The sequence below is a fragment of the Camarhynchus parvulus genome, chromosome 8 (assembly GCF_901933205.1).
Source record: "Camarhynchus parvulus chromosome 8, STF_HiC, whole genome shotgun sequence".
NCBI lineage: Eukaryota > Metazoa > Chordata > Aves > Passeriformes > Thraupidae > Camarhynchus > Camarhynchus parvulus.
Genome location: NC_044578.1, coordinates 23,696,198 through 23,722,708, shown reverse-complemented (window position 1 = coordinate 23,722,708; position 26,511 = coordinate 23,696,198). Strand labels below are relative to the sequence as shown.

At 41.4% G+C, this 26,511-nt stretch overlaps 1 protein-coding gene across 3 annotated transcripts; it reads left to right on the top strand.

Annotated features, from left to right (window-relative positions):
• Window positions 1–334: 334 nt before the first annotated feature.
• Window positions 335–26,097, top strand: EDEM3 (ER degradation enhancing alpha-mannosidase like protein 3). Of its 3 annotated transcripts, none has more exons than XM_030953475.1 (21): window positions 335–583; window positions 2,279–2,324; window positions 5,547–5,647; window positions 8,096–8,135; window positions 8,567–8,679; window positions 9,297–9,450; window positions 9,938–10,072; window positions 10,462–10,567; window positions 11,317–11,414; window positions 12,656–12,781; window positions 13,491–13,574; window positions 14,523–14,606; window positions 14,789–14,913; window positions 15,428–15,593; window positions 17,860–18,014; window positions 18,787–18,940; window positions 19,440–19,634; window positions 20,377–20,542; window positions 20,928–21,113; window positions 21,920–21,934; window positions 22,595–26,097. In XM_030953475.1, exons 1-21 carry the CDS (start codon window positions 423–425, stop codon window positions 23,002–23,004), a joined length of 2,820 nt encoding a protein of 939 aa, XP_030809335.1. In that variant the 5' UTR covers window positions 335–422; the 3' UTR covers window positions 23,005–26,097. The 3 variants fall into 3 exon arrangements, with proteins under 3 accessions (XP_030809335.1, XP_030809334.1, XP_030809336.1); XM_030953474.1 differs by having other exon boundaries at window positions 21,920–21,967; XM_030953476.1 differs by lacking the exon at window positions 21,920–21,934.
• Window positions 26,098–26,511: the final 414 nt, after the last annotated feature.

The following is a 26,511-nucleotide window of genomic DNA, read 5'->3' as shown; positions in this document are numbered from 1 at the left end:
TCCGTGGGAGTGTGCAGGGCCAGGCTGGACGGGGCTCTGATTACGTCCCTGCCCACCATGAGCTGCTCTGCTCGGCCCCTTCCGTCCGGAGCCGCGGCGCGCGGGGCACGCCGGGAGCTGTGTGCTGTCGGAGCGCGGGGCACGCTGGGAGCTGTGGTTCCCCACCCTTTGTCCACGTCGACCCTCTCGTTACGCGTTCCCTGCCCGCGGCTCACGTGACCCGCGCTCCGCGCTCCCCCATTGGCCCGGAGGCGCGCGCTGGAGGGGGGGCGGTGCCGGAAGCGGCGGCGGCGCGAGGCCGTTTCCTTGGCTACGCCCCCGCGGGCGCGCGCGGAGGGGCCGGGCCGGGCCCTTCCTGCCCCGGGAGCCGCGGGAGCGGCGATGGGCCCGCAGCGGGACTAGCGGGCACCCGGCCGGCCGCCATGGCCCTCAGCGCAGCTCCGGGCTGCCGCGCCGGGGAGCGGGGGCCCCGCTGGAGGAGGCCCTGGAAGCTCCTGGCCCTTGGCCTGCTCTCCGCCTCCTCCGTGCTGGCGGCCGCCCCGGGCGCCGGGGCCATGAGCAGGGAGGAGAAGCGCCGGCTGGGGTGAGCGCAGGGACGGACGGAGGGAGGGACGGACGGCGGGCCAGGCCGGCGTGTGCGCTGCCCCCGGGGCGGGGATGGGCTGGGTGACTGCAGAGCTTCGGGACGGCGTCCCCTGTCTGTCCGTCCGTCTGCCCCCGAACGCTCCGGGGGCCGCGCGGTGTCGGTGCCCGGCCGTGCTGGGGCTGCGTGTGCCGGAGCGTGGCGGTGTCCGGGCCAGCCCCGCCGGCTGCGGGGCACACGCGGCCCCTGCTCCGCTCAGGGATCGAGCCGTGTGCTCTGGGAACTTGGAGCTCGCCTTGGAGGCTTCAGCCAGGGCTTGCTGAAAAGGGGCTGGGGGTGAAAGTGAGCAAAGGTGAGTGTAAATCCCCGCTCGGTTGGTGTAATTATGGCCGTGCCTCTGGGAGAGTGCGGGAGTCGTAAAAAAGGTAAATGTTTACGTGTGTTCTGCCCAGTTCCTGTATGTAAGCTAAACTGCTCCGGTCCCCGTGCACGTACGTGTAAGAGGCTGATTACTTTATTGTAGTTTTTAGTTGAAGAGTAAATATACAACATATGTGGAAATACATTTTCCTGCATGGAGTGGGAATTTTTAAAACAAATTTGCAATCAAGGGTATTTTGTGTTAGTATTTCTGGGGGCAGTTTCATCGTCGTCTTCCCATCCAGTGATCAGTTGTACAGAACAATAATACAAAAAGTCTGCTGGAGAAGCGGTGTGGATACTCACACAGTTGTTAAGGTTGGAAAAGGCCTCCAAGATCATCAAGTCCAGCTGTCAGGTATAAGTTGATATTTAACTCCAGTGTTTACAATTACTGGGGTTTTCCATCATAGATTCTCTGGGTAATTTGTGTGTGCAATCTTTTATATGTTTTCTTCATGAGGGCTACACAAGGAGTTGAAATTTCATTCCCCAATTTGTTTTAAAATTTTTGCATTGCACTTAAAATATCATCTGATGCCCCAGGCATGTGCAGACCATGTCCTGCTGTGGTTTGTGTTTGCCTGTAAGTGTAAGTTTTAAGCAGTTGTCTGTGTGCTGCACCACCCAGCAGCTCTGTGTGTTTATCTGGGGTTTTTTGCCTGCTGCAACCTGAGAGGCACCTGGGAAAAGCACCATCCTCTGCTCTTGTCATGCCTTAATGCACTTGATGAGTTAAAACTACTTCTTGAATTTCCAAGTCATTGAACTAAATTGGATATTTACAATATAATTGTGGTGTTCCTGGCTCCTTTATGTTCTGTCTTATCAGCAGAGATTGTGAATTATGTTGATGGTAGAAATTAGCATCCTTTTTTCCTTGCAAGGCTCCTTAGTGAAACTGTTAGGAATGATCAGAAGTAGTGCCATGTCTTAAAAAAACAATGTGGGTTTTTTTGGGAGTTTCTATGTGTAGAAGCATTTCTGCCCTTTCAAACATATGAAACAAACGTAAGGGTTTTCTTAAGTGTTTGCTTGCCAAGAGATCCCCAAATAATTTCGTGTTAGGTGAAGAAAGAGTCTTTCCTTTCTGGAGTGGACAAGAGTAGCTGAATCAAGAAAAATTATTATTCTGTATTTCATTTACTTGAGTGGACTATGTTAGCAGAGGACCTGTGCCTGACATTCAGATATTAAAGTGTGATGCATGTAAGGTGGTATATTAAAGGCCACTGGGAGACAGACCACTAATGCTTTTTCTTTTTTCCTTTTTAGAAATCAAGTGCTTGAGATGTTTGATCATGCATATAGCAATTATATGGTAAGTCAAGTACTTGCTTAGTTTTTTTCAGAGGAGTTGTTGCTGACCTAGGGAGAAAGCAACCTACAGTACATGATATTCTATAGAAATATCTGGGAAGGAGGGGTGAAAACAGAGCTAAAATTAATTACAGCACCTGTAAAGCCTTTAAAAAGACCACAAGTGTTACTTTCAGGAAGGTTGTGATGGCTTTTAGAGTGGTAACTAAGAATTGCTTGTGGTAACTCCTAACCCATGCCTGACTTTTCCCAAACCAGTTCATCTCATGTCAGGCTATCAACAGTAAAGCATTTGGTTTGAAACTCCAGGAAAAGGAAGTTTGGGAGAGCTGTCTATGGGTGTTAGACTCTGGAGACCACAAGCTGATCTTTCTTATTTTGTAGGTAAAAATGACATTTAATATTTCTTCAGTGGTAAGCCATGTCAGATGCAGTTTGGGCGTTCTTCTACAAACTGTTTGTAGAAGAGAAAGGGAATCTGGTGCCATATCCGGGCATGCATTCCAGGCTGTGCCCAGGGTGTAACTGTCACATGACCATGGGCCATGCTGGCTGTGGTTTCTTTTGCTCTGACTTGTGATTCCTGTGCGGGTATCCTCCTGTTCTGCATCTCTGAGCCATCCCACACACCCTGGTCTGGCTCTGATTACAAAAGCTTAACAATAAATGGTTACTTGGAGTGCACTTCCTCAAGTAAAAATTACTTTCAAATATTCTATAAGTAATACACTTCTGAGGAGAAAGTGTTGGATGTGGCTAAGATAAATATAAAAGATTAATTCTTACTGGCTTCATGTGAACATTCTTGCACATTCTTTGTGGCTGTTACAGAAACCCCTCTTGAAGTTGCATCAGTTCCTGCAGCCCAAACTGCTGTTTCCTTGCAGAACTTGCCACATGTCCCAGGTTCTGTGTTATGGGTTAAACTTTAATATGTAATTAAAACTTAAACTCTCAGGAGTTAAAACTTTATACAGCATGGGAGAGATACAGGACTGTAGAGTGGACAGTCAAGCCAAGAGGATTTTCAAAGGGGTGCAGTTTCTCCTTTTAACTTAAGCTCTGTACTTTTGAAACCTTTAGCAGGTAAACATCAAGGCTTTTTACTCGTAATTTTTGTAATCTGGTTCCATGAAAAACACTTGGCTTGGATTTTCTCAATGGAAAACTTACATGTTTGGCAAAATTGGACAAAATATTACAAGGATCTGTGCTTCTACTGTTCATTGTGTGATAAATTGGCAACTGGTAGGGGTCTTGCCACATCTGAAGCAACAAAATTCTGTTTGAAGGAGAGAGAAAACTTCAGCTATCCTGGAAACTTTGAAGCCAAAAGGATATTTATTTGCCACGTATGCTGGAGCACTAAACAAACAGAGAAATGTGACTTGCTTGTTTAAAGCTGAAGAAAAGATTAGAGTATCAGACTTGATTCTGGTAACAGGAGAATGAAGTGTTTTTGCAGGTGTTTTTGAAACAGCCAGCTGAAAAGTTTTGATTTTCTGTTTCTATTAATACATATTTTAGACATATGTATTTAGAAGACTGAAAATTCACGTTTGATTGCGAGGGAAATTCCCTTGCCTTTTTTTTTTTTTTAAGTTGTTAACAGAAGCTTAGAAAAAGCTGCTGGATTTTTTCAGTCCTTGGACTACATTTGTAATAATGGGGATATTTTTCTTCTTGGCTGTCAGAACATGTGAAAATGACATGTCAGTCACTTGAGGCCAGTGACAAGCTGGGAAATAACTCAATGCAATAGCTTCTTATTCTCTGCTGCAGGCAGAGAATAAGTGAACTTTTATTTTTCAAAATGCTTCAAGTTCTTTATTTGTAAAGCTAAAAGTTTATTTTTCCAGACTTTTATCACTTCTCTTATCCAAAATTTAAGCCAGAGATCTCAGTTTTGACATTGTTTTTGTTGTGTACTTCTTTAATCTGTTTTTCTGAATACTTTGCAGAGGTATTCAGAAACATCTAAGCTGTATTAAAATGATCTAGATTCTGCCTTTTGTAGTTAAACTTGAGGAGAACAAAGACTTGAGCAAGGACCAAAACACTCAGGAGGATGGTATACAGAGAAACAAACCATCAGTTTCAAAAGAAGTTGCTGTAAGAGCTGTTTATTTATAGAGGAATGTTCCTTTTTTATTTTTATTTCATGCTTGAATACAGATTATTTTTGTACCATATATTTGGAAAGATTTTGCATGTGTTTACTTGCAGTTTCAGTGCAGCAATTGAAGTTTTTTCTCCTGCCACATGTTAGTTCTCCACTAGAAGTCAAACTGGAGACCTCAGTACAGCAGCCAGTTTCCTGCTGAAATCAAGAGAAAAGCTCTATCCCAAACCACTTGTTTTAAGCTTCTAAAGGAGGCAATTTCATCTTCATTTGAATTAGATCTATTTAAGATTCATTGTCTGATGTCAGTCTTATATTTTTTATATTTGTAAAAGGCTCAGTCTTGTTAGTTTTTTTTTTTTGGTGAATGTCATCTTTTATGTCTTGTGTAGTAATTCATCAATGTTTTGTTTGAATTTCTGAGTTCTCTTACCTGTCACTGTCACCCTCAGCCAGGTGAGTTCATTGTGCAGAGTCCAGTGAAGGCCATCAAGGTGATGGAGAGGCTGGAGCATCTTCCCTGTAAAGAAAGGCTGAGGGAGCTGGGGCTGTTCAGCCTGGAGAAGGGAAAGCTCCAGGGAATTTACAGGGAAGAGAACTGGTGCTGTTCAACCTGGAGAAGTGAAAGCTCCAGGGAGTTTAACAAGGGAGAGAGCTGGAGCTGTTCAGCCTGGAGAATGGAAAACTCCAGGGAGTTTAACAGGGGAGGCTGTCAAGAAGACAGAGCCAGGCTCTTCTCAGGAGTGCTCAGAGGAAATGGGCATAAACTGAACCATGGGAGGTTCTCTCTGAACAGGAGGAAACACTTTTTCTCTGTGGAGTTGACCAGGTACTGGCACAGGGTGCCCAGAGAGGCCAGGGAGTCTCCTCCTTGCAGATGCTCAGGAGTTACCTGGACATGGTACAGGGCAGCTGGGTCTGGGTGGCCCTGCTCCAGCAGAGGGCTTGGACAAGATGAACTTTGGAGGTCCCTTCCCACCTGCAGGGCTCTGTGATGGCCATGCAGGTTTTCTGAAGAGCAGCATGATGAGGATTCCTTTTACAGGCTCCCAAGGGTGGCAGTGAGCACTGTAACTGATTCCCCTGTTTTGTTCCCAACAGGAGCATGCGTATCCAGCTGATGAACTCATGCCTTTAACTTGTCGTGGACGAGTGCGGGGTCAGGAGCCAAGTCGAGGGGATGTGGATGATGCCTTGGGAAAGTTAGTGTCTGAAATGGTCACTGTAAACATCTAGGAATAGAAGTACAATTGGCAGCCCATAAAACTTGTTTGTTCAGTTGATTTGGCCAGAAACTTACACTTGGAAGAAGAGTTTTTATTATTACGAGGTTACCTTACACTTGAAAGAAGTGTTTTTATTATTATTAACTTAACTTACACTTGTGTTGTTATTATTATGAAGTTAACTCCTGTGAAATTGTACCTTAATTAGAAGAAAATAATTGACCAGTGAATGAGATCCAAAAATAATTTTTTTAAATCATTCTCCAAGTATTTTCCATAGGAAAACCTTCCAAATGTGGTCTGACATTTTTGGTGTTAGTAGTACAGGTTATAAGGGTTAATGTTGTGCTGAACAGAACAATAAACTCTTATCCATGATGCTGCCCTAATAAGTGATATTTAAAGTGCTTTTTTTAAGTAGAAAGTTTTCTGAAAACAAGCAGTCAAATGATTATCATGTGTATGATAGCCTGAGGCCTTTGCTGAAGTATAAAACATTATTTTAGACATGGAAATGTTTTCTACTCTTTCTTTCAAGGGAGCTGGTAGTACAAAATACTGATCCTTTGGCTAGCAAAATGTAGATTTAAGGACTGTTTTTTTCCATGTTAAATGGAATAATCAAAGGCAAAATTGACCTACTCTAAATGCAGTTGTAATTGATACCTTTGAATATGTGCAGTTTATAGATCAAATTCTTTAATAACAAATAGCTGATTTTTTTTAATAGCACTGTTTAATGTCTCTGAACACAATAGTGTTAATCAAAGCTGAAATCCTTCTCTTAAATATTGCTACTAATTGTCTGTAGGATATTGAGCATGTTATTTTGGCTATGTTTTATTATGTACAAATATTTTTTAGTCTAGAGATTTCCATATAATCCTGCTGCCTTGGAAGTATCCAGAGACACAGCATATGAAAAGTGTAATGAAAATGTATTTTCAATCCATTCTTTTTAATGACCTTTTTTAAAAGTAACATACTAGCATATGAGTAAAAATACCTTCTAGCCCATTTGAGTAAAAATACCTTCCCAGCTACCATGTACCCTTAGATGCATTAAATTATTTTATGTATTTATTCTTTTTCTATATACAGGCTTTATTCTGTACCTTACAATTAGTTACATTATTATGTAGCAGATTTCTTATCTAATCCTTTTTCTTGCCAGCTGCCTTATCAGTTGTGTTCTCTGCCAGTCTGTGCAATCACAGAATGACAGGGTGAGGCAGCTGGGTCAGTTCTGTTTCCCTGGAGAACTTGGGAGCCTTCCATATAGATGTGAAATGCATCATTTCCCTCCTCTTGTACAGAAAAAGTTGTGAATTTGTTAGGCAGTTGTGCACAGTCATTAATTAACCTCTGTCTCCTGTAAGGGCATTTTGTGAATGCTTTTTTATACCTTTACAAATTCAAGAGAATTATAATATAAGAACACTCAATTGGAATTTTGGTTGTCACATGTTGCCTACAAGGTTTCAAACATTGGGCTCTTATTGAAATTCTTGGTGTGTGCTCCTCAGTAGGCAATTTTAACTGTTCCAAAGTGTTCAGTTTTAACACCATCATGTTCTGTAAATTCTATTCTGTGTTGTGGGTGTGTCTTAGCATAGGAGCAGTTGTTGGAATTAGATATATTTAAGATACAATTATAGATATAATTCCTGGGATGGGGAAAGGCTTCCTCAGCTTGGGATGCACTGGAACAGCCCTGGAGAAAACCTCTGATCCTCATTAGGATCTTCTTGTTTCAAACACTGTGGAGCTGACTTGATGTTCTCTCTTCATGGAATAATCACAGAATCCCAGCCTGGTTTGGGTTGGAAGAGCCCTTAAAGCCATCCAATGCCATGGGCAGGGACACCTTCCACTAGCCCAGGTTGATCCAAGCCTTGTCCAGCCTGGCCTTGGACACTGCTAAAATAGTTCTTTATTTTAGAATAAATAAAGTAGTTCTTTATTTTAAGCCTGCCACTTGCTAGTGTTGGAACAGTTTCTGGTATGAGAAATTTCGCTTGGAATGGCTTTTGATCTCAACGTTTTTCCCTTTTTTTAAAAAAAAACAAAACAAGTGAAACAGATGTTGGAAAACGACTTAAACTTTTATGCTGGGTTTCTTAATAGATTTGACTGGAGACAAGAAATAAAAATTAAATTTGCTTACCAGAAGTTAGAAAGCTTTGCAGTAAATAAATGTATCTGTAATCATAACTTCTTTGTCAGCTCCTATTCTGGTTGCTAGCAAAGGGGGAAAACTTAGAAAGAGGTTTTGATATTAAACATGTTGAGTACAGCTGATTGTTTTGCAGCTGGTGGTCTGTGAGAATTTAGTTTCTTCCCTGGTATCAGTTACTATTAAAAATCACTTAATTCCTACACATACAGACCTATAGTAAATCTGCTTTAAATTTTCTTTCATAGGTTTTCACTGACCTTAATTGATACCTTGGACACTCTTGTGGTAAGCTTAATCTGTTGATAAGATTTGATAAAACAAAAGAGATTGTCTTCTGATGTTCAGACTTATTTTTAGATTTCTTTTTCATGACTGGAGGTGACTGTTGCTTGTGGGAACTCTGAAGTGCTGTGAGAATGGAGTTTGGAGTTGGCTGTAATGACTACAGCAGTTCCTTCACATTTCATTGATATTTTTTATATTGCTTTTTTTTGGCCCTAACTTAACACAAAAGAGTTTGCTGTCACTTACAGTCTAGAGCAAGAGGTTCAGTTAGTGGTGGGCACCTCTTAATAACTGCTGATGTATTTCTGGTTTAAACTGTATGTTCATGTTTCTTGGGTAACTTTGTGTGCACTGAAATATCCTGTATGCAAATACACTGTGACTGCATTAGCTATACTGGTACTGAACACCTGCTCACTGTTGTATTCCAGGTGTTAAATAAAACCAAAGAGTTTGAAGAGGCTGTAAAAAAAGTAATAAAGGATGTTAATTTAGATAATGACATAGTTGTGTCTGTCTTTGAAACCAACATAAGAGTCCTTGGGTGAGTAACTTTTGTTTTCAAAGCTCCTAAAATGTGGATTTTAGGCAGTGTGTCTTTAAGACACCTTTCTGTGCTATCCCATCTGTTTGAAATAGTTGTGCCTTTGTCAGAGAGTGGTTTTAAAATGCAAGGCAGGACTTGCTGCAGTGGTACTGGATCAAGCTGCCCCATCTCACTGCTGCAGGCACAGCTTTGCTGATTTAGAGCCCCATGAGCATGCTGAGGGAGCAGGGGGCTTGCTTTAGAGAAACAGGCTTGCAAATGTTCAATACTTGATTTACCACATTTTGATACCTGGGGTCATAGATTATTTCAGCTTTGAAGGGACCTCTGGGGCTCAATACTGGATCAGAGTATGTAATTTTAAGTTATTATATGCCATTTTGGAGGTCTTGGTTGCTATTCCTGTCTAATATTGATGAATTTTTGAATCCAATGATAAACAAGAAGAATTGCTTCCAAAATCCTGGTAGCTAACCTTGATTATAATGGGAATTAGATCAGCAGTCTAAAAACTTGGGTCACAGTTATGTACATGTCAGCTAATTGTAGAGAGTTGTCCTTGCTGTTCAGATGAACATACCTTTTGAGATGTGGATGATTTCTCTTGTGTTTAGAGGTCTCCTAGGTGGGCACTCAGTGGCAATTATGCTGAAGGAAAAAGGTGAATATATGCAGTGGTACAATGGTGAACTCCTGCACATGGCCAAGGAACTGGGCTACAAGCTTTTACCTGCTTTTAACACCACTAGTGGTCTCCCTTACCCAAGAGTAAGTTCTGTTTCTGTAATGCTGGATTATACTGTAATCATGACTTCTGTTGTTTTGATTTTATATCTGTTTCCAGACTCATTTCTGTATTTATTAAGTGGCCAGAAAATCAAAAGCTGATAAATTCCAGGTACTCTAAGAGCCAGGAGTAGTGAGATATTTACAAAACTAAATTTCCAGGAGCACTTGTGATGTTCTGAGTTCCTGATTTGTTGCTAAAAAAATTGCTCAGATTAGATTTTTAGAGTGTATTCTCTTATTCAAATGTCTAGTGAACCAGGCAACAGGTTCTTGTTTGGGAGGGTTGAGATTTTGGATATTTGTGGATAGTTCTCTGTGCATGTCTAAGTTGGCAGAGCAAAACCAAAGAGATCTGTTTTTTCTTGTCTTTAGAAAGAGCATAGATTATATACTTGCTGTACAATCATAGGAATGTAAACTCTTTCAGCTAGGAAAAATAAATATGTTAATCTCTGTTTTTCTCTAGGTTAACTTAAAATTTGGTGTAAGACATCCAGAAGCACGAACAGGAACAGAAACTGATACGTGTACAGCTTGTGCTGGTACCTTGATCCTTGAGTTTGCAGCTTTAAGCAGATTCACAGGAACATCTATATTTGAGGTTTGCTTTCCATGATAACTTATTTTTTGTCTTAGTGTTTACAGTTTGTAATTTTGGAAAAGCAATTCTGAGTTCATGATATGGATGTCTTAGTTGTGCTGCACAAAAACATTTCTATATGTTGAGATTGTGGTGTTTGTGGGCTTTCTTTTAAGGTTTGATTTTTTAAAATAATTTTTTTAATCACAGGAAATAAATTTGGTTGAAAGTAGTTAGAGCAATACAGAAGTAAACAAAATAAATATTCTGAAGATCAGAAGGAGTTCTGAAATTGTTAGACATGAAACATCCTATTCCTTTCCTAGCATCTTAATTGAAATAGCCAGAAGAATCAGAGAGTTGAGTGTCTGTGTTTCCCTAATTCCCTGTTGTTGTTGCTGTTGTTGCAGGAGTATGCCCGGAAGGCGCTGGATTTTATCTGGGAGAAGAGGCAGCGCAGCAGCAACTTAGTGGGGGTCACCATCAACATCCACACTGGGGACTGGGTCCGCAAAGGTGGGGCTGAGCCACAGCCAGGGGGGATCTCACCAACCCCCAGCTTACCTGGACTCTTGAAAGTTATTAGTGGGATAGGTAGTGGAGGTACATGATGCCCCAAAGCCTGGCTCTGATCTGAGACAGCAAAGCCCTCTCTGGTAGAGAAAGTGGTTTTGTTCATGGCAAAGTGTTCCCTTTATCTGGGAGAAGAGGCAGCGCAGCAGCAACTTAGTGGGGGTCACCATTAACATCCACACTGGAGACTGGGTCTGCAAAGGTGGGGCTGAGCCACAGCCAGGGGGGCCTCACCAGCCCCCAGCTTACCTGGACTACTGAAAGATGTCAGTGGGATAGGCAGTGGAGGAACGTGCTGCCCCAAAGCCCTCTCTGGTAGAGAAAGTGGTTTTATTCACGGCAAAGTGTTCCCTGATCCTCTTCAACACCAAGAGGGAAGTGCCTTGGGATGAATTTTCAGAGACTTTGCTATAAATACATGGGAAAAATATAAATAGGATGGGAGAAGTGATGTCGTGTGAAATAAGTGTCTTCAATGCATGTCTGTCCGTGTTATTATGTGCATTGATAGTGCAAAGCCTTTGGCACAGACACACAGTATTGTGTCTCTGCTTCCATCTGTGCCTTAATCCCAGTGAAAGGAGGCTTTTCCTTTCACTGGAAGAGCCTTTAAAATCAGAGTGGGAAAATGTGGAAAATACCCATATTGCTACATAAAGTAAACCCTCCTTTTTATTTTCACCTGTTCCTAGATAGTGGAGTTGGAGCAGGAATAGATTCATACTATGAATATTTATTAAAAGCCTATGTCTTGCTGGGAGATGACAGTTTCCTGGAAAGATTTAACACGGTAAGTTAACACCTTGCTCAGGTTTGTGCCTTCTGCAATACAAATTTCAGAGTAATTGTGTTGTCAGCTGTTAGCCTGAGAAGGGATCTTTAGTAGAATTTCTGTGACTTCTGCTGTGTTTAGTGCCAGCTCTTTTTACTGGGGGTTTTTGCTAATCTTGGGTGATTAGCTGTCACCTGAGCAGTTATTTTAACCCCATCCAGTAAAAATCAGGACCTACTAGGCCTTTATCCATGTTCCCAGCATGGGAGAAGCTGTATTTCCAAGCCAATACAGCAAATGCTTCTGTAAAAGAACACAAGGGCCTCTTCTTCTCTTCTTCCAAACCATTGTACAATTTCATTCTGTCCTGGAGCAACAAAAAATCAAAGCGTGGATCTTGCTTTGCACTGCAGATCTTCATGTCCAGGATACATTTAAGTATACAAGCTGAAAACCACACTTAGGTTTTTTATAAAATTCATAAATTACTGAGCAACTTGGTTAGCATCATAATTCTTTCATAAAAGCATTATTTATTTTGAAAATAGCAATATCCATGAAAAACATCTTAAATCATAAAATGATTTTATATCATATAGCATGATTTTTTTATTAGAAGTGAATAATTCTGTAGTTAAAGTTGTAATACTTTAGGTGTAATGATGATTTCATGGTCCTAAGTGTTACATTTTCCTTGAGCTACATCTGTTAAGTGTTTACTGTCAGTTTGGCTCATGTGCTCAGTATTGCACCTTCTGAAAACAAAGTTTAGGATTGGAAGTCAGCAACATGGCAAGTGACCTAAGTGGGTTTAGAAGTTCTTCTGAGCCATGCAGTCTAGCTGCTTTGTGTGGGTTTTTTAACCTTCTTTTCCTCCTGAGATCCATATGCTTTGGAATTCTGTTGTTCAGAGAAAGCCATTTCAGCTTTCTTTAGAGTGTGCTTTAAAATTCAGCCAAAACAAATGTGCCTTAACTGTGATATTCCTGGTTAATCACGTGGCTGCTGGGTGTACTTTTGTGTATGTGTATTCCTTGGAAATGTGGTAAGCTTTGCAAGTGTAATACTGTGGAGCTTTTCAGTATTTACTACACTTGGTTTTTGTTTGCAAAACTAAAGATTAGAGGCACTGCCAAATGTAGTAGTGATTGGGGATGTAGTACTGGCTTTTCCGTTCAAATACAATGCCAGTCTGGTGATCTGTCTCTCTTTTGGGGAATGAATTGATACAAACTCCTGCTTTTCCTGGTGTTTGGCAGCACTATGATGCCATAATGAGATACATCAGCCAGCCACCTCTTCTCCTTGATGTTCATATTCACAAACCAATGCTAAATGCTCGGACGTGGATGGATTCTCTGCTTGCTTTCTTCCCTGGATTGCAGGTAAGGTGTAAAACCCAGGTAGAGTTGGTTTTAATAACAAAGAAATTATTAACTGGCTTGGATATATGATTTTCAAGTCAAGTGTAGTAATTTGATTTTCAGAAATACTGAGGGAACATCCCTGGGAGTGTCCAAGGCCAGGCTGGACAGGGCTTGGATCAACCTGGGACAGTGGAAGGTGTCCCTGCCAATGGCAGGGGTGGCACTGGATGGGCTTTAAGGTCCCTTCCAACCTAAACCTTTCTGATTCCATGATTTCTGTATTTAGTCTTCCAGTCACTTCAGTGCCATGATGCAAGTTAATGTTCTTTTCTGGCTGTGTTGAGTATCAGGACAAGTATGTTCCTGTAATTTGCTTCCTTCACTCCTAGTCATGAAAATACTCCAATTAAGCTGCCTTTGTGCTAGTAACTGGTTTTCTACTTTGTGTGCCATTGACATCTTTGAGATCAACTAAATGACACTTTCACCCCAGTTCTCTGTAAATGTCAGAAGTCCTTGTTCTACATGGGCAATAATTTTAATGAGTTCAATGATTTTGCTTAAAAAACTCTTAAGGAGTAGCTGTGACTTACACTGATAGGGATTAATAATTGCAATATGTAGTGACTGCTCTGTAGCTTTACATGAACACACCATGAGTGTTTTTAACCTTGAGTATTAGTCCTATGCTTGGTGAATCAGTGATGTTTTTATTATTTAATTTTAGGTGTTGAAGGGTGATATTAGACCTGCTATTGAAACACATGAGATGCTGTACCAGGTTATAAAAAAGCATAACTTCCTTCCAGAGGTAAAGTAGTAGTTTTTTGATTTTGTAAATCAAAAATTTGTATTTTTGATTGTGTAAACTGATTCTTACCTCAGTTTGAGCAGTTGCAGATGCCCATTTGAAAAGCCAGCAGGTATATATGTTATTAAAATCAGAGCTTCATTTCCACAGCATTCTTATGTGATTTGCAGTTCTGCAGGTCTGACAGCTGAGAGGATGTTGTGAAATTTTGTATAATGACTTTGAAAGTCAGCGCACAAACTTACTGCAGATGCTGCAAGTCTTTGAGCCAGTCCATTGTGCACAGAAAAGCTTGTTTACCTGCTGAAGTGTGTGTCTTTAATCTGTGATGACTCAGATTATATTTGAAATGTTCTGACTCTGGGTTTAATTCTGACTTTCCTCCAGTGTAAGCTTATTTCTGTTAGAGAACATTTTAATTAACATCACATTCACCTAGTGTGGTTATTGAGAGCAAAGAATGCTAAGCACTGGAATTAATTTTTTGTGGGCTTTTAAAATGGTGCAATTTGGCTCTTTATGGGTTTTTGGTTGATTTTTTTGTGTTTTGTACTTATGAAGGAAACTTTAAAAGGGCAGGTAGCTGTATTTAAGCCAACAGACCATCCCCTAAGCAAAGACTTGGTTTAAATCTTAGTGTGAAATAGTAGTGAATATATGACAGAAATGGCTTTTCCCAGTGCACGTTAAGAGTGAATAGATAGAGTAGGAAATTTTTAGATATCTGACTTCTAGCCTGTGGTATTAATTTAGAAACAGCTGCTTAACCATCTGTCAGTGTGCAGTGACACTTGACTGCACTGGAGGTGTCAGGTGGTAGGTATGTTTGCAAAATGGTGTTTAGCAAAGCTAGGCTGGTTATACAGTTAACACAGAGTTCAAGTAAACCTGTGTTTGGTTTGTATTCCTGCATTTATTTTATTTTTGTCTGTTCTTTTTCATCCTCAGGCATTCACAACAGACTTCAGAGTTCACTGGGCTCAGCATCCTCTGAGGCCTGAATTTGCTGAAAGCACCTACTTCTTGTATAAGGTACAGTCACATGCACTCCTCTGACCTTTGAGCACTTTTTCTTGCACCTAGAGTTTTGTTGCTGTTTTATTTCAATACAGAATTGAGTAGCATATCTCCAGCTTAACTTATCCTCTGGAGCCAGTTTAAGATATAAACAAGATGTAGTGGTTCTAAAATTTTTTTTTTGTTTTATTTCATAGGCTACAGGAGACCCTTACTACCTAGAAGTAGGAAAAACCCTCATTGAAAACTTGAACAAGTATGCCAGAGTTCCCTGTGGGTTTGCTGCAATGAAGGATGTTCGTACAGGAAGTCATGAAGACAGGTAAAGTTTGTACAATTACTTTTTAAAATATAAAAATACAGAAAAAATCAAATTTCCCTGTGTAATTGAATTAAGATTTGAGAAGGTGTCTGTCATCAGTCTGATAACCAAGCCTTAAATTACTTGTTTGTAATTGCATTGAACTGTTAACGCATTGAAATAATCTGTGCAGTGTTTCAGTAGAGTTATAGGGTGCTCTAGAAGAATATTTTCAGTTTAATAACCTTTCATTTGTCTGAGAGCAATAGATGAGTTACTTTCAAGCTAAATATACTTCAAATCTATACGTTTGTCAGGATGTTTATTTGGTTTTTTTCTCTAATGCTGTTTTGTACTGAATGTGCTGAATCATTTCCCTCCAAACACAGCTTCTTCCAAGCAGAAGGAATGCTAATGGAATTATGTCCAGCACTAATAGTCATGAAGTCTTCAGAGATGGAGAACTAGGAATATTTATTCTACTGATGTTCTAGAAATGAGCTCTCCCTAAAGGACATACCTTTTTTCTCCATAGGATGGACTCATTCTTTCTGGCTGAGATGTTTAAATATCTGTACCTGCTGTTTGCTGATAAGGAGGACATGATTTTTGACATTGAAGACTATATCTTCACCACAGAAGCTCATCTGTTGCCACTCTGGCTCTCCACTACAAACCAAACCATCTCTAAAAAAAATACAGTATGTAACAGCTCCAGTCTAAATCAGTTTCAGTGATACACTTCCTTTTTTTGAGGGGAAATGGAAATAAAATCAGGAAAGATCATAGTTTCAGGAAGTGCAGCAGTTTGAACACGTTGTTTAATAGGCACTATTTCATATTAACAGTGCAGCCACAAGAGTGGGTTCTGCACTGCTGAACCTTGAGATAAAAGATAGGAATTATTAGCAGGATTTTTAAAAAATCATTCCCCACTTCTGTATAAATTGGAAGATAAAACAGTAGGATATTTTTGTCCCCATCTTTATTTTTTATTATTTTTTTCTAAAACCTAAGATTTTCTTGTTTGTTCTTGTGAACAAATTTTGAAAGGTTTTTTGAGACAGCTGTGGAATTAATTTGACAAGATACAGAGCTACAGACAGATTAGGGATGTTTAATCACTTTAGTCCATGCAGTAGGCACCTATTGCATAAATATGAGAACAGTTGTGGGTTTATAAATTACTTAACCTTCCAAAATAACCTGGAGTGATACAGCTGTGCCATGAAGCATCATAAGTCCTCATTTTTTTTGATTTTGTGGTCAACAAGGTGACATAATTTGTCTGTGGGCAATAAGAAAAAGGAAGAAGAGAAAGAGAAAATGATCCCTGAGACATCAAGGATACCAATTCCCTTATTTGTGCTTCTATTTTTAACATTTTCTAAGAGTTTTAGAATAATGCCTGGATCAGAGGAAAAGGCTTATATTGTGTGTCAAGCCATATATCCTGGAAAAATCACTGTTTGATGGACTTTAGCATTAAGCAGTGACAAATTTTCAGTTATTTCATCTTAATGTCAGACACTGGTTATGTTTTAATGGGTCATAGGTTTGGTGTTAAATGTTCCTTCAGGGTGGAAATTCCACATCCTCTCTGAAGTGTTCCTTCCCTGAGAACTTATATTTCCTCTTTGGGTTTTGGAAACAGGCTGGTTTCTGAACTAAGCAAGAAGTTTTCTGAAGGGTCTGATGGAGCATTTTAAGTAACTTTTGTTCCCAATATAAGAATTTAATACCTTAGAGACAGGCAGGGTTCCCACAGCTGGTGCTGTTCTAAGTGCTGGCCTAACTTGGTTTGTTCTTTTGAGAACTGCAAATGTTAATGAAAAGCCACTAGAGAGGATAGAATAAATTGCTCAAATGCAGTTTTTTAAGCTCTTTGAGTCAAAGCTGCAAATGGGCATAATCCAAGTAAGCAAAACCCATTGAAAATGGTGTCAGGTGGCTGAAAGGCTGTGACATTGGGTGTTCCTCTTTTATGGAATTTTATCTGAACAGATGGAATGTGTAAATGATTTTTAACATAAATACAGTGCTATTTAAACAAACTGTGAGAGAGATACTTGGTACTATCAACCCAACATCCTGTTTGTATTTGCTCTCATAAACAAGGAAGGTCATGTCTTAGGAACAGCCCTTTAGGTCTTGGGTTTTAGGGAGCCTTTAAATACTTGATTTTTCCTTGGCCAATATGTTACAAACAGGAGGGGTGAGTCTTTTTAGGTAGATAAATACTACATTAATTTTTATGGGTTATGCAATGAGCTTGCCAGTTATCTATAGCCAGTTATTTGCTAAGTTAAGGACATGCTAAATGTGGCTCCAGACCACCAGACATGTTCCACATGGTTTCACATGTTACAAACCTGCAATTTGTGCAGATGTTCACTCTGCCATCTTTCCTGAAAATAGAAATTGTTTGAATTATATAGAGATTCATCCTTGCTCATCCAGACTTGCAAGTCTGTGTGGCTCCTGAGGAGGAGAATCTTTTGTTCACATGAAAAGATGTGACATTTTTAGTAAGAATGACCTAAAACCTGCAGCTGGTTACTCACTGTAAAGCCAATATTAGGTGAAACCAGAACTACTCCCTTTACTTGTCCAGCACATAAAATACAGGGCACTGGTTTTGTCATGAGCAGACTTGACAAGTACTGTCTACCAGCAGAGGATTAGCTGTTTTTAAAAAAAAAAAAAAATCTAGAAACTATATATAAATTTAGTAAATTACAAATTAGCATGAGTGTTGTATTCATGTGTCCAAGGGGTTGCAGTGCACTGGCTCCCCCCCATTGCACTCAGCTGCTACATGTCCCCAGAGCACAGATGACTTAAGTTAGGACTATCTTTTGATGTTCTTTATGTAAAAACATAACCTGCATTTTGTTTATTATATTATTATTATTAATAATATATTATTATTATTATTATTTATTATAACCTGCAAATTGCTTTTAGAGCACAGAGTACACAGAGCTGGACGACAGCAACTTTGACTGGACCTGTCCAAACACCCAGATCCTCTTCCCAAATGACCCCATGTTTGCCCAGAGCATCCGCGAGCCTCTGAAGAACGTGGTGGATAAGAGCTGTCCCCGGGGCATTTCCAGGGCGTAAGATGGATCTTTCCTCTCTTTGTTAGCTCAGGACTAAGTGGAACAGGCTCTGCTCTGCAGGGAAGGAGAGCCATGAGGTGTGCTGGAGCTGGCATTCCTTTTGGGATGGGCCAAAGGGATGATTCCTGGCCGCAGGAAAAATCGCTTTGGATTTCTCTCAGCAAAACTTAGTTTGTTTCCAGGTGGAATTAGCAAGTCTTTCAAAGCAAAAGGAGGTGAATGGGCTGCATACCTTGGCTGCAGCTAACACTTGGAGTATTGCAGGAAGTGTGTCTCTCTGATTTGTAAAATGATTTCTGCAGTTTCCTGAACAATTCTGAAAGTCTTCTTTGTAGTAAGGAAATGATGCTGCCACACATAACTGCACCCATTTGGAGGAATTCAGGGCAGTGTTAAGGCTGAGGAAGTTTGTCCTCCTCACCACCTCTTCTATATTTGTATTTCATAAATAAAACTGAGTTGGAACTGTATGGGGCAAACTGGGTTTGGTCAGTGTTTCAATAATGCAGACTATTTACAAATGAGAGAAAGTATATGGCAGTTTTGTTATCAATACTTGGGAGGGAGGTTTTGCACTATAAAATTATTGCTTATATAAAGACAACTTGATAAAAAAGATAACTTGATTGAGAAGTTGCATTCCACTGAAGCTTGCACTCAGTGTACCAAGAATTCCAATCTTGTGATGGCAGAGAACTCTAGAACACTAGAGTTCTGTTTCAAGGATAATCTGATTTTTAAAGCTTTGATCTCTGATGTCTTTTGGCAGAGAGGAGAGTTTGGGAAGTGGACCAAAACCACCGTTGAGAGCCAGAGACTTCATGGCCAGTAATCCTGAGCACCTGGAGATCCTGAAGAAGATGGGAGTCAGTTTGATCCATCTGAAAGATGGACGAGTACAACTAGTGCAGCACGCAGTGCAAGTAAGATGACCCAGCAGGGTTTTATTTTCTAGAGCTCTCAGCAAAGTCCTCCCAGCAATGATACTTCACACCTGGAGCTTCAGGAGGGACAGCCACCCTGGGGAAGGAGGCGCATGAGCTGGATATTGTAGCTAGATTTAGCAGGCTGATGCTTGTTAATATTTTGCCTCAGCAACACTTTTAACTAATCTTCCACTAAATTAAGTAGAGGCTGCTCAGGTTGAAGTGATGTAGCCAACAGCATCTTGGCTGAAAACACTGCTTTCAGTGTGAGATACTTCCAGCTCTTTATGAGGTCTATATATTTGTATATTTTCAATTTCCTGGGTGGTGCAGGTGCTAAACCTTTTGTGAAATGATGCTTGAGTGGAAGTGAGCAACTACCCTGTGTGTTAAAGCCTTTGTAGCAGTGGTCCAGGCAAACACAACTTGAGTTTCTTTTCCCCCAAATTCCTCAAACGTTTAAGATAAAATTGTTTATTGATTCTTTTCTCTGCAGGCAGCAAGCTCCCTGGATGCTGAGGATGGCTTACGGTTCATGCAGGAAATGATTGAGCTCTCCAGCCAGCAGCAGAAGGAGCAGCAGCTCCCTCCTCGTGCTGTCCAGATTGTTTCCCATCCCTTCTTTGGCAGGGTAGTCTTGACTGCTGGGCCAGCACAGTTTGGGATGGACTTGTCCAAACACAAAGCAGGGGTATGTGAGATGTGGGTGTGTCTGTTCCTTTCTCTGTTGCACAAGCTTCAGCTTTACAGTACTGCTGTTGTTTGAGGGCATCCAGCTGATCCTCCAGGTGATCAGTTAATTACAGGGCTTAAAATGACAGGCCCAGTGGTGACAAAGACAGGGGTTACAGTTGTGGGGTGAGTGGCTTATCTGTCTGTGCTCTGCTCCTGAGTCATCAGCCATGCTTTAGGATTTAAAACACATGCACAGCATGAGTTGCAAATCAAGCTCATCCAGTCTGCAGTGCACAGCTAAGGAGATGGTGATTTAGGAGAAGTTTTCCTCCCATGTCAGCCAGGAGCTGGCAGAAGCTTTTTAGAGTTAGAGCAAGTTGTTCTAAGGAGAGCTTTTCTAGAAGGCTCTGTGTAGAGGAAGAGAGCAATCCACAGAGGCAGGGGTCCCCATGGGAAGCAGTAGGAAAACCCATGTTGCAGCCCCAAAGAGGAGTTCCAGACTAGCAGTTCACAGGAGAAAAATTTCCAGAGACAGCACTTCCCAGGTGTAGACAAACCACAGTGATGATGAGAATTAGGCTTTCATTCAATCACTCTTTGCTTCTAGAGCTCCAGTTTCAGGGCACAGGTTGTCTGCACTGACACAAGACAACACTAAATGCAGTAGAATGACTGAAGGAACAAAAATACACGGGAATCTTTCACAAGCATGACCACAGTGCTCTAATTCTCTCTTTATTTTTGTTTTCTCCAAACAGACAAGAGGATTTGTTGCAACCATTAAGCCATATAATGGATGCTCAGAGATCACTAATCCTGAGGCAGTGAAAGAGAAAATTGCTTTGATGCAGAGAGGCCAGTGCATGTTTGCTGAAAAGGCACGAAACATTCAGAAAGCTGGAGCAATAGGAGGCATTGTCATTGGTAAATATAATTCCAAGTTCTTAATTTGTGTAATTGTAACCTAATTTTACAGATTTGAAGATACAGGGAAGCTGACAAGCTTTAAGCTGAGAAAGCACAGCAATTGTGCTTTCAGAAGATGAAGAGATATTTGGGGTTTGTCAGGTTCTGTGCAGACACAAATTGGGATGAGGGGTTGTCAGTGTTTTTGCAGACTAAAAGTTGTTACTTAAAGGATTGCAGGGTGTTGTCAGTACCAACTGCTGAGGTAGAATGGGGATAGAAATGAAAAGTGGAGGCAAACACGCCAGGTTGGGGTTTGCTGTGAAGTGACTGGGCAGGGGAGGCTGTTCCAAGTTCAGCTGATCTAACAGGAAATTTGCCCTTCCCTTGGTACTCTGCCTAGATGACAACGAGGGCAGCAGCAGTGACACAGCCCCTCTCTTCCAAATGGCTGGGGATGGCAAGAACACAGATGACATCACCATTCCCATGCTCTTCCTCTTCAACAAGGAAGGGAACATCATCCTGGATGCCATCCGGGAGTATGAGGCTGTGGAGGTGCTCCTTTCTGATAAAGCAAAAGACAGAGGTAAGGTTTGAGGTGATTTATGTAAATCTAGCTCCCCTCTGTGCTGTGGCACAGTGCAAAATGGACAGGAATGATTTGCACTGCAGCCCAGAGGTGCTGTGGTTTTCTGTTTGACACTGGAATTAGTTTTTTATTTAAAAAAAAAAAAATTCTGAGAGATATCATTGATATCCACTCCCCCCACAAGGTAACATCCAGAAATGCTGTTCCTAAATGTCACTTTGGCTTATGAGAAACTCCAGCCTTTTGGATTCCTTTTGAACCCTTTTTGTCATCAGCTGCTTTGAAGCAGCATCAGGAACAGCATGTTTCCAGTGTCCTACATTGTGAGCATCCCTCCCTCCGCAAGATCCCCAGTGACATTCCTGGGACCCAAAAGGAGAGAGACAAGTGCTGGAACTATTTTGCCTATCTAAGGAGAAGTGGTAAACATGAGAAATAAGGCTGCTGACCTCAGATGTTCCGTGGGTGTTCTTGTATAATGCAAGAAAATTGCAAGCTAATACATTCCCAGTTGAAATGTTTGAATGCAGCGGAAAATTCCAGATTTTCCTCTTGTAAGCCTTCCTTGTAGCACTGCTGTGTCCAGGCAGAGTAGGTAAGAACAAGTATCTAGAAAATCAGCCTGTTTGCAAAGGGGATATGCCAAAATCTTGTCGTGTTTCTTCCTAATGTACAAATCCCTCCTGTTTATAACTGTGCTAAGTGCTCTGACAAAATGCTGAATACAGGATAGCTCTGCCTTTGAGAGTTTGTAATCCATATCTGCTTCTTCCCCCTCCTCGTGCTTCCGTTTGGAATCCCAGCAACAATCTTTAAAGGTAAAATGATTCCAAACTACATTATTGATAGCAGTAAGTATCCCATGTCAGCAGTGGCATGTGCAGTTAAATTCCCTAAAAATCCTGAAATATCAGTGTCCTACTTATAGCCATAAACATCAGACCCAGGGAAATGTGCATGACTAAATTGGGCAGTTGTTGGGAGCTGAGCTGGGACGTGGGAGACGTGTGTTCCTTGCTTTGATTGGGGAGGCTCTGGCTTTGGCTCTCTCAAATGCACAGTTCAGCAAACTCAGGAAACTCTGTCCAGCTCCCAAGTGCTCAGATGTGGGATCCTGGTGGATCTGGGAGTGCTTTAAAATCCAGCATTAAAGTTCAGTGCACGCAGTGGATATTTGCTTAAGGCTGAAGGAGGGTAACTGGCACTGACCCACAAGTCACTCCTGAAGTTTGAGGAACCATAATGAGCCTCAATGTATTGTTTGCCCTCCTTTAAAACGTGTTTAAAAGGCTTCCCTCCTGTCCCTCTGTAAATTATATTCTTCAGTACCATTAAAGTTTCATATCACTGGAAAGTCTGCTCTTCCTTCAAGAAATAAGGCCAAGGGAAGTGACCTTGATTTTGAAATACGTACTAAAACGTTGCATTCCTACGGTTGTTTTAACTTTCTTTTTTTCTTTTTTCCTTCCCTTTCAAAGACTTGGAAATGGAGAATATGGACCAGAAATCATCTGAAAGTGATGCACACAAACCAAATTCCGAGGAAGCTCCTTCAGACTCTCAGGATGCTGGAGCAGTCAGTGAGGAGCCCGAAGGAGGAGGAGAGAGCTCTGCTGTTGGTGACCCTGATCCTTTGTCTCCTGCCAGCACAGCCAGTGCCAGTGTTTCCATGGCAGAGGAGGATCCCCACACCTCTGGACCTGCAGAGGCCAGTGCTCCAGAGCCAGCATGCACACCAGGGGACAGCCAGCCTCAGGAACAAAACACCCAGACAGAGGCCACTTCCAAAGCTCACTGGGATAGTAAAGTCCAGCCTATGGAATCCATATTAGCAGACTGGAATGAAGATATAGAAGCATTTGAAATGATGGAAAAGGATGAGCTATGACTTGTAATAATAACTTATTTGTTAATAAACAAATGGAGACCTCTTTGGGTAGAAGTGAGGCCCTGATATCCAAGAAAACATATTCAGTATTGGGATGAGCAACCAGGTGTCACCTGGAAAACAACACAGAATTCCAGCACAGGCTCTTTGTATGTTTTAATTTTTCCTGTTTAAAAATGGGAACGTGCAATCAAAGCATTTGGGTGGCCCCGTGGCTGGTGCTGTGCCCCAGGTAGGGACGAGCCTGACTCCTGCCTTCCAGGCTCTGAGGGGACTCCTGGGGCTCTGGGAAGCAGTTGAGCAGGGTGGGGTGACACACCATGGAATGGTTCTTGATGGGGCACCCACCCCTCCCCAGCTGAAAGCCTTCCTTACAGCAGCAGGGGAATTGTTTCCAGGTGTTTGCACAGCTGGAAGCAGTCTGGTTTTGTCTGACATATCACAGTGCTGCTCATCACTCCTTGCACCCCTTGCCGCGAGGAACCACAAGGGGAGCTGGGAGTTCCCCTCCTGCTCTGCTTGCAGCTGCAGGAATTGTACAAACCAAAGGCAGAGTGTGAGCAGGTCCTGCCAGGGAGGCTGGGCCAGCCATGGGGCCACTGGGGAAAGGTGTGGGACGGTCCTGCTGGAGGCTGAGGGAAGCACACAAGGCAGGTGTTGAGTCCCAGGTGTTTCCCTTGGCCTCCCAGGTGGAAGAACTCCAGTCAGCCCCAAAATCTGGAACAGTCTCTAAAAGGACACAGCTCCATCAGCTGTAGCAAAACCTTTTTCTACAAGTTTGACTTCCAACAGCTTGACTCCATGTTCTTTTTATATCCAACTTGTGTGTGTGGTGTTTCAGGCAGGGAGGCCAGGGCCAGTGAGGAAGAGCAACAATTCTGGCTGATGGGTTGATAGTTCAGAGTCCAGGGGTGTTATCCCAGGCTCTGGAGTTTGTTTCAGGTAAGTGGGAGTCCAAATTTGTTATCCACATTATATTTAAGTAGAAATGGGGAAGTTTAAACAAACATAGAGGCATTTTGACTGTGTCCAAAGAAACTGCCAAAAACTAATTAACTTGATTTATATAAACTGCTTTTAGTGACTTGTGGTTCAAAAAATGGTTTTATATTAAAGACAAAATGAACACTGCCTATATGCTGCACCAGGCTAAAAAATGCAGGTTTATGTTCATCATTGCAATGGAGTAAATAAACAGGAAGCCCCACTCTGGACTGCACCTTTGATTTAGCTGGTGAAATGACACGTGCTGAATATGCAACTGTTAATTAGCACAGCCATACTCTGTATTTATACTCTGTACAGTGAGCAGGGCAATCCCAGGCATGTTGGGTCCATGTACTCAGCCACACTTGCTTTCAAAAGTCTCAGAATGCACAGGCACCTTTTGAGAGCATGGCAGTCCATCTAAATATCATCCAGAACTTTAAATCACCAGGGTAGGAGGGAATTTGAGGAGAAATAGTGAATAAGTGTCCTTTGAAAGAAATTAGCTCTTAAATGGAGTTGTCATTCCTTTGCACAAGTAACTGTCTGGAGGCTTGGACTTGAAGCAGCTGGGGTTTTCAGTTGGGAATGTTTTTATTTATGGGTTTTGTTACATGAGTTCATAGAAGGCATTTGACCATGGGAGCCTTGTAAGTGTCCTTGGTTCCTTGGAGCCCTGGGAGTGCCAGGACATGGCCAAGTGCAGGATCAAACCATGAGGTGCAGATCAAACGTTTTCACTCAGAGAATTCCATTGATCTGTCAGTGCTCAGTGCCACAAAAGGAGCATCTTTGTTCCCATGCTTTTTGACATGGACATCATCTTCCTTCTTGGTAGCTCTTTTGGTGGAAATAGAGTTATTTTTATATCCTAGAGGCCTCTGGTCATTACTATCTCAAAATAGCAGCTAAAGGTTTTCTTTTTTTTTTACTTGCAAATTTAGGTGTAGATGTCAAATTTTATTAAAAGGTTAACTTTCCTTGCCATCACCAGCTCATTTTTAGTAACTGCTTTCTCCACCTGTTACTAGAGCAGCAGGCATTACCTTTCAGGGATCCCAGAACTCCATATGGATTTAGGGGCAGCATTTTGGTGGTGGCCTACCTCAGATTACTGTTGCCTCCTTAATTTTGAAGTGGTTTTTGTTTCATTTAGTTCTGCTTCACCTTTGAAACCATCACAAGAGCCATAGCTTTGTTTACAGAACTGAATCAGGCAAGGTTGACCTTTTGGGAAAGAGGATTAAATTGGGGGGACAGTTTTATTCAGGTTATTTTCACTTTGTTTCTCCTTATGAGGACATAGGCTTTGGTTTAACCTGTTCATATCATTCTAAAAAGAATTCAGTTTTCTGTTACTATCATCTTAAAAAGCAAAAAGAATGTATTCATCAAAAAGAAGAACCCTTTTGGAAAGGGGAGAGAGTGTTCTTCCCAAATGTTTGGAAGTCTGCTCCCTGCATATGGAATATTGCTCATCATTAATCAGGAATCACCCTTAGTGTATAGCATTGTGAATTTCTTTGTATGGTATTGAAAACTGAAGAATTCAGGAATCACAGCTGCAACTAGCACTTATTCCATGCCATGCAATTCAGATCAGCCAATTAATTTCTCATTTGATCTTAGAGGAATCTTCTTAATTGTTTACATTTATTGTTTCTTAATGAACTTTGAGAATGAGCCCAGCTCTGGTTCTCCTCCTCCTGCCAGTGTCCCTGAGTAGGCACCAATGAGTGTGTGTTGAGAGGTGAAAAACAGGACATCTTATGCAACAGGCATCAGTCAGAACATAGAAAACAAACCATTCTGTGAATGAAAATTGTATGTTCAGATTTTATAAAATTTTTGGTTTGTTTTTTTTTTTTTAGCCAGACCAATTTACAGCCGTATATTTTCTTATGGAAGATGTCTAATAACAGGTGCTGTAACACTATTGTTGGGTTTTACTCTCTGGTGATAAATGTACCCAATATTTCTAAGGGCAACTATGTACTGTGATGTAAAAGTCTGGGCTAAAATGTACATAATCCGTGTACATAATTGTGTACTTGATTATAACTGCTGATTGTAAAGATTTAATAAAATGTAAATATTCTGGTCAAGCTGTGCTGAACTGATGCTCATTTCTGCATTGCTGTTGGCTGTCACTTTCAGCAAGGCAGTCACACCAGTCCTTCACTGGCAGCCTCAGTGCTGGAAAAGCCTGGAATTTTTGCCTGGGAAGTTGGCTGAACCCAAAGGTATTGTAATAACCAAACACCACCTTTTCAGTCTAGAACTGAAACTGGACAGGCTCTCAGCAACCAGATCTAATGGGACTATTTCAACCTCTTTTCTTTATGACTTGGGCATTATTGTTTTATGTTTAAGATCCAGATCCTCAAAAGTTCTTTTTGGCTGCTGCATCTGTTATATTTAGAATGAAAAAAACAGGTCTCACTTGGGCCTGACAAGGTGAGTCTTTGAGGGGTGTATCCCTCATTCTTCCTCTGTTATGAACTCTCCTCCAGCACCTCT

What these genes read in the sequence shown, in the direction of transcription:
- EDEM3 (XM_030953474.1), top strand. Translation starts at nt 423, where the DNA reads ATGGCCCTCAGCGCAGCTCCGGGCTGCCGCGCCGGGGAGCGGGGGCCC. An exon ending in GTGGTCTCCCTTACCCAAGA is followed by an intron (nt 9,451 to 9,937) that starts GTAAGTTCTGTT and finishes GTTTTTCTCTAG; the next exon opens with GTTAACTTAAAATTTGGTGT. An exon ending in CCCCGGGGCATTTCCAGGGC is followed by an intron (nt 18,015 to 18,786) that starts GTAAGATGGATC and finishes GTCTTTTGGCAG; the next exon opens with AGAGGAGAGTTTGGGAAGTG.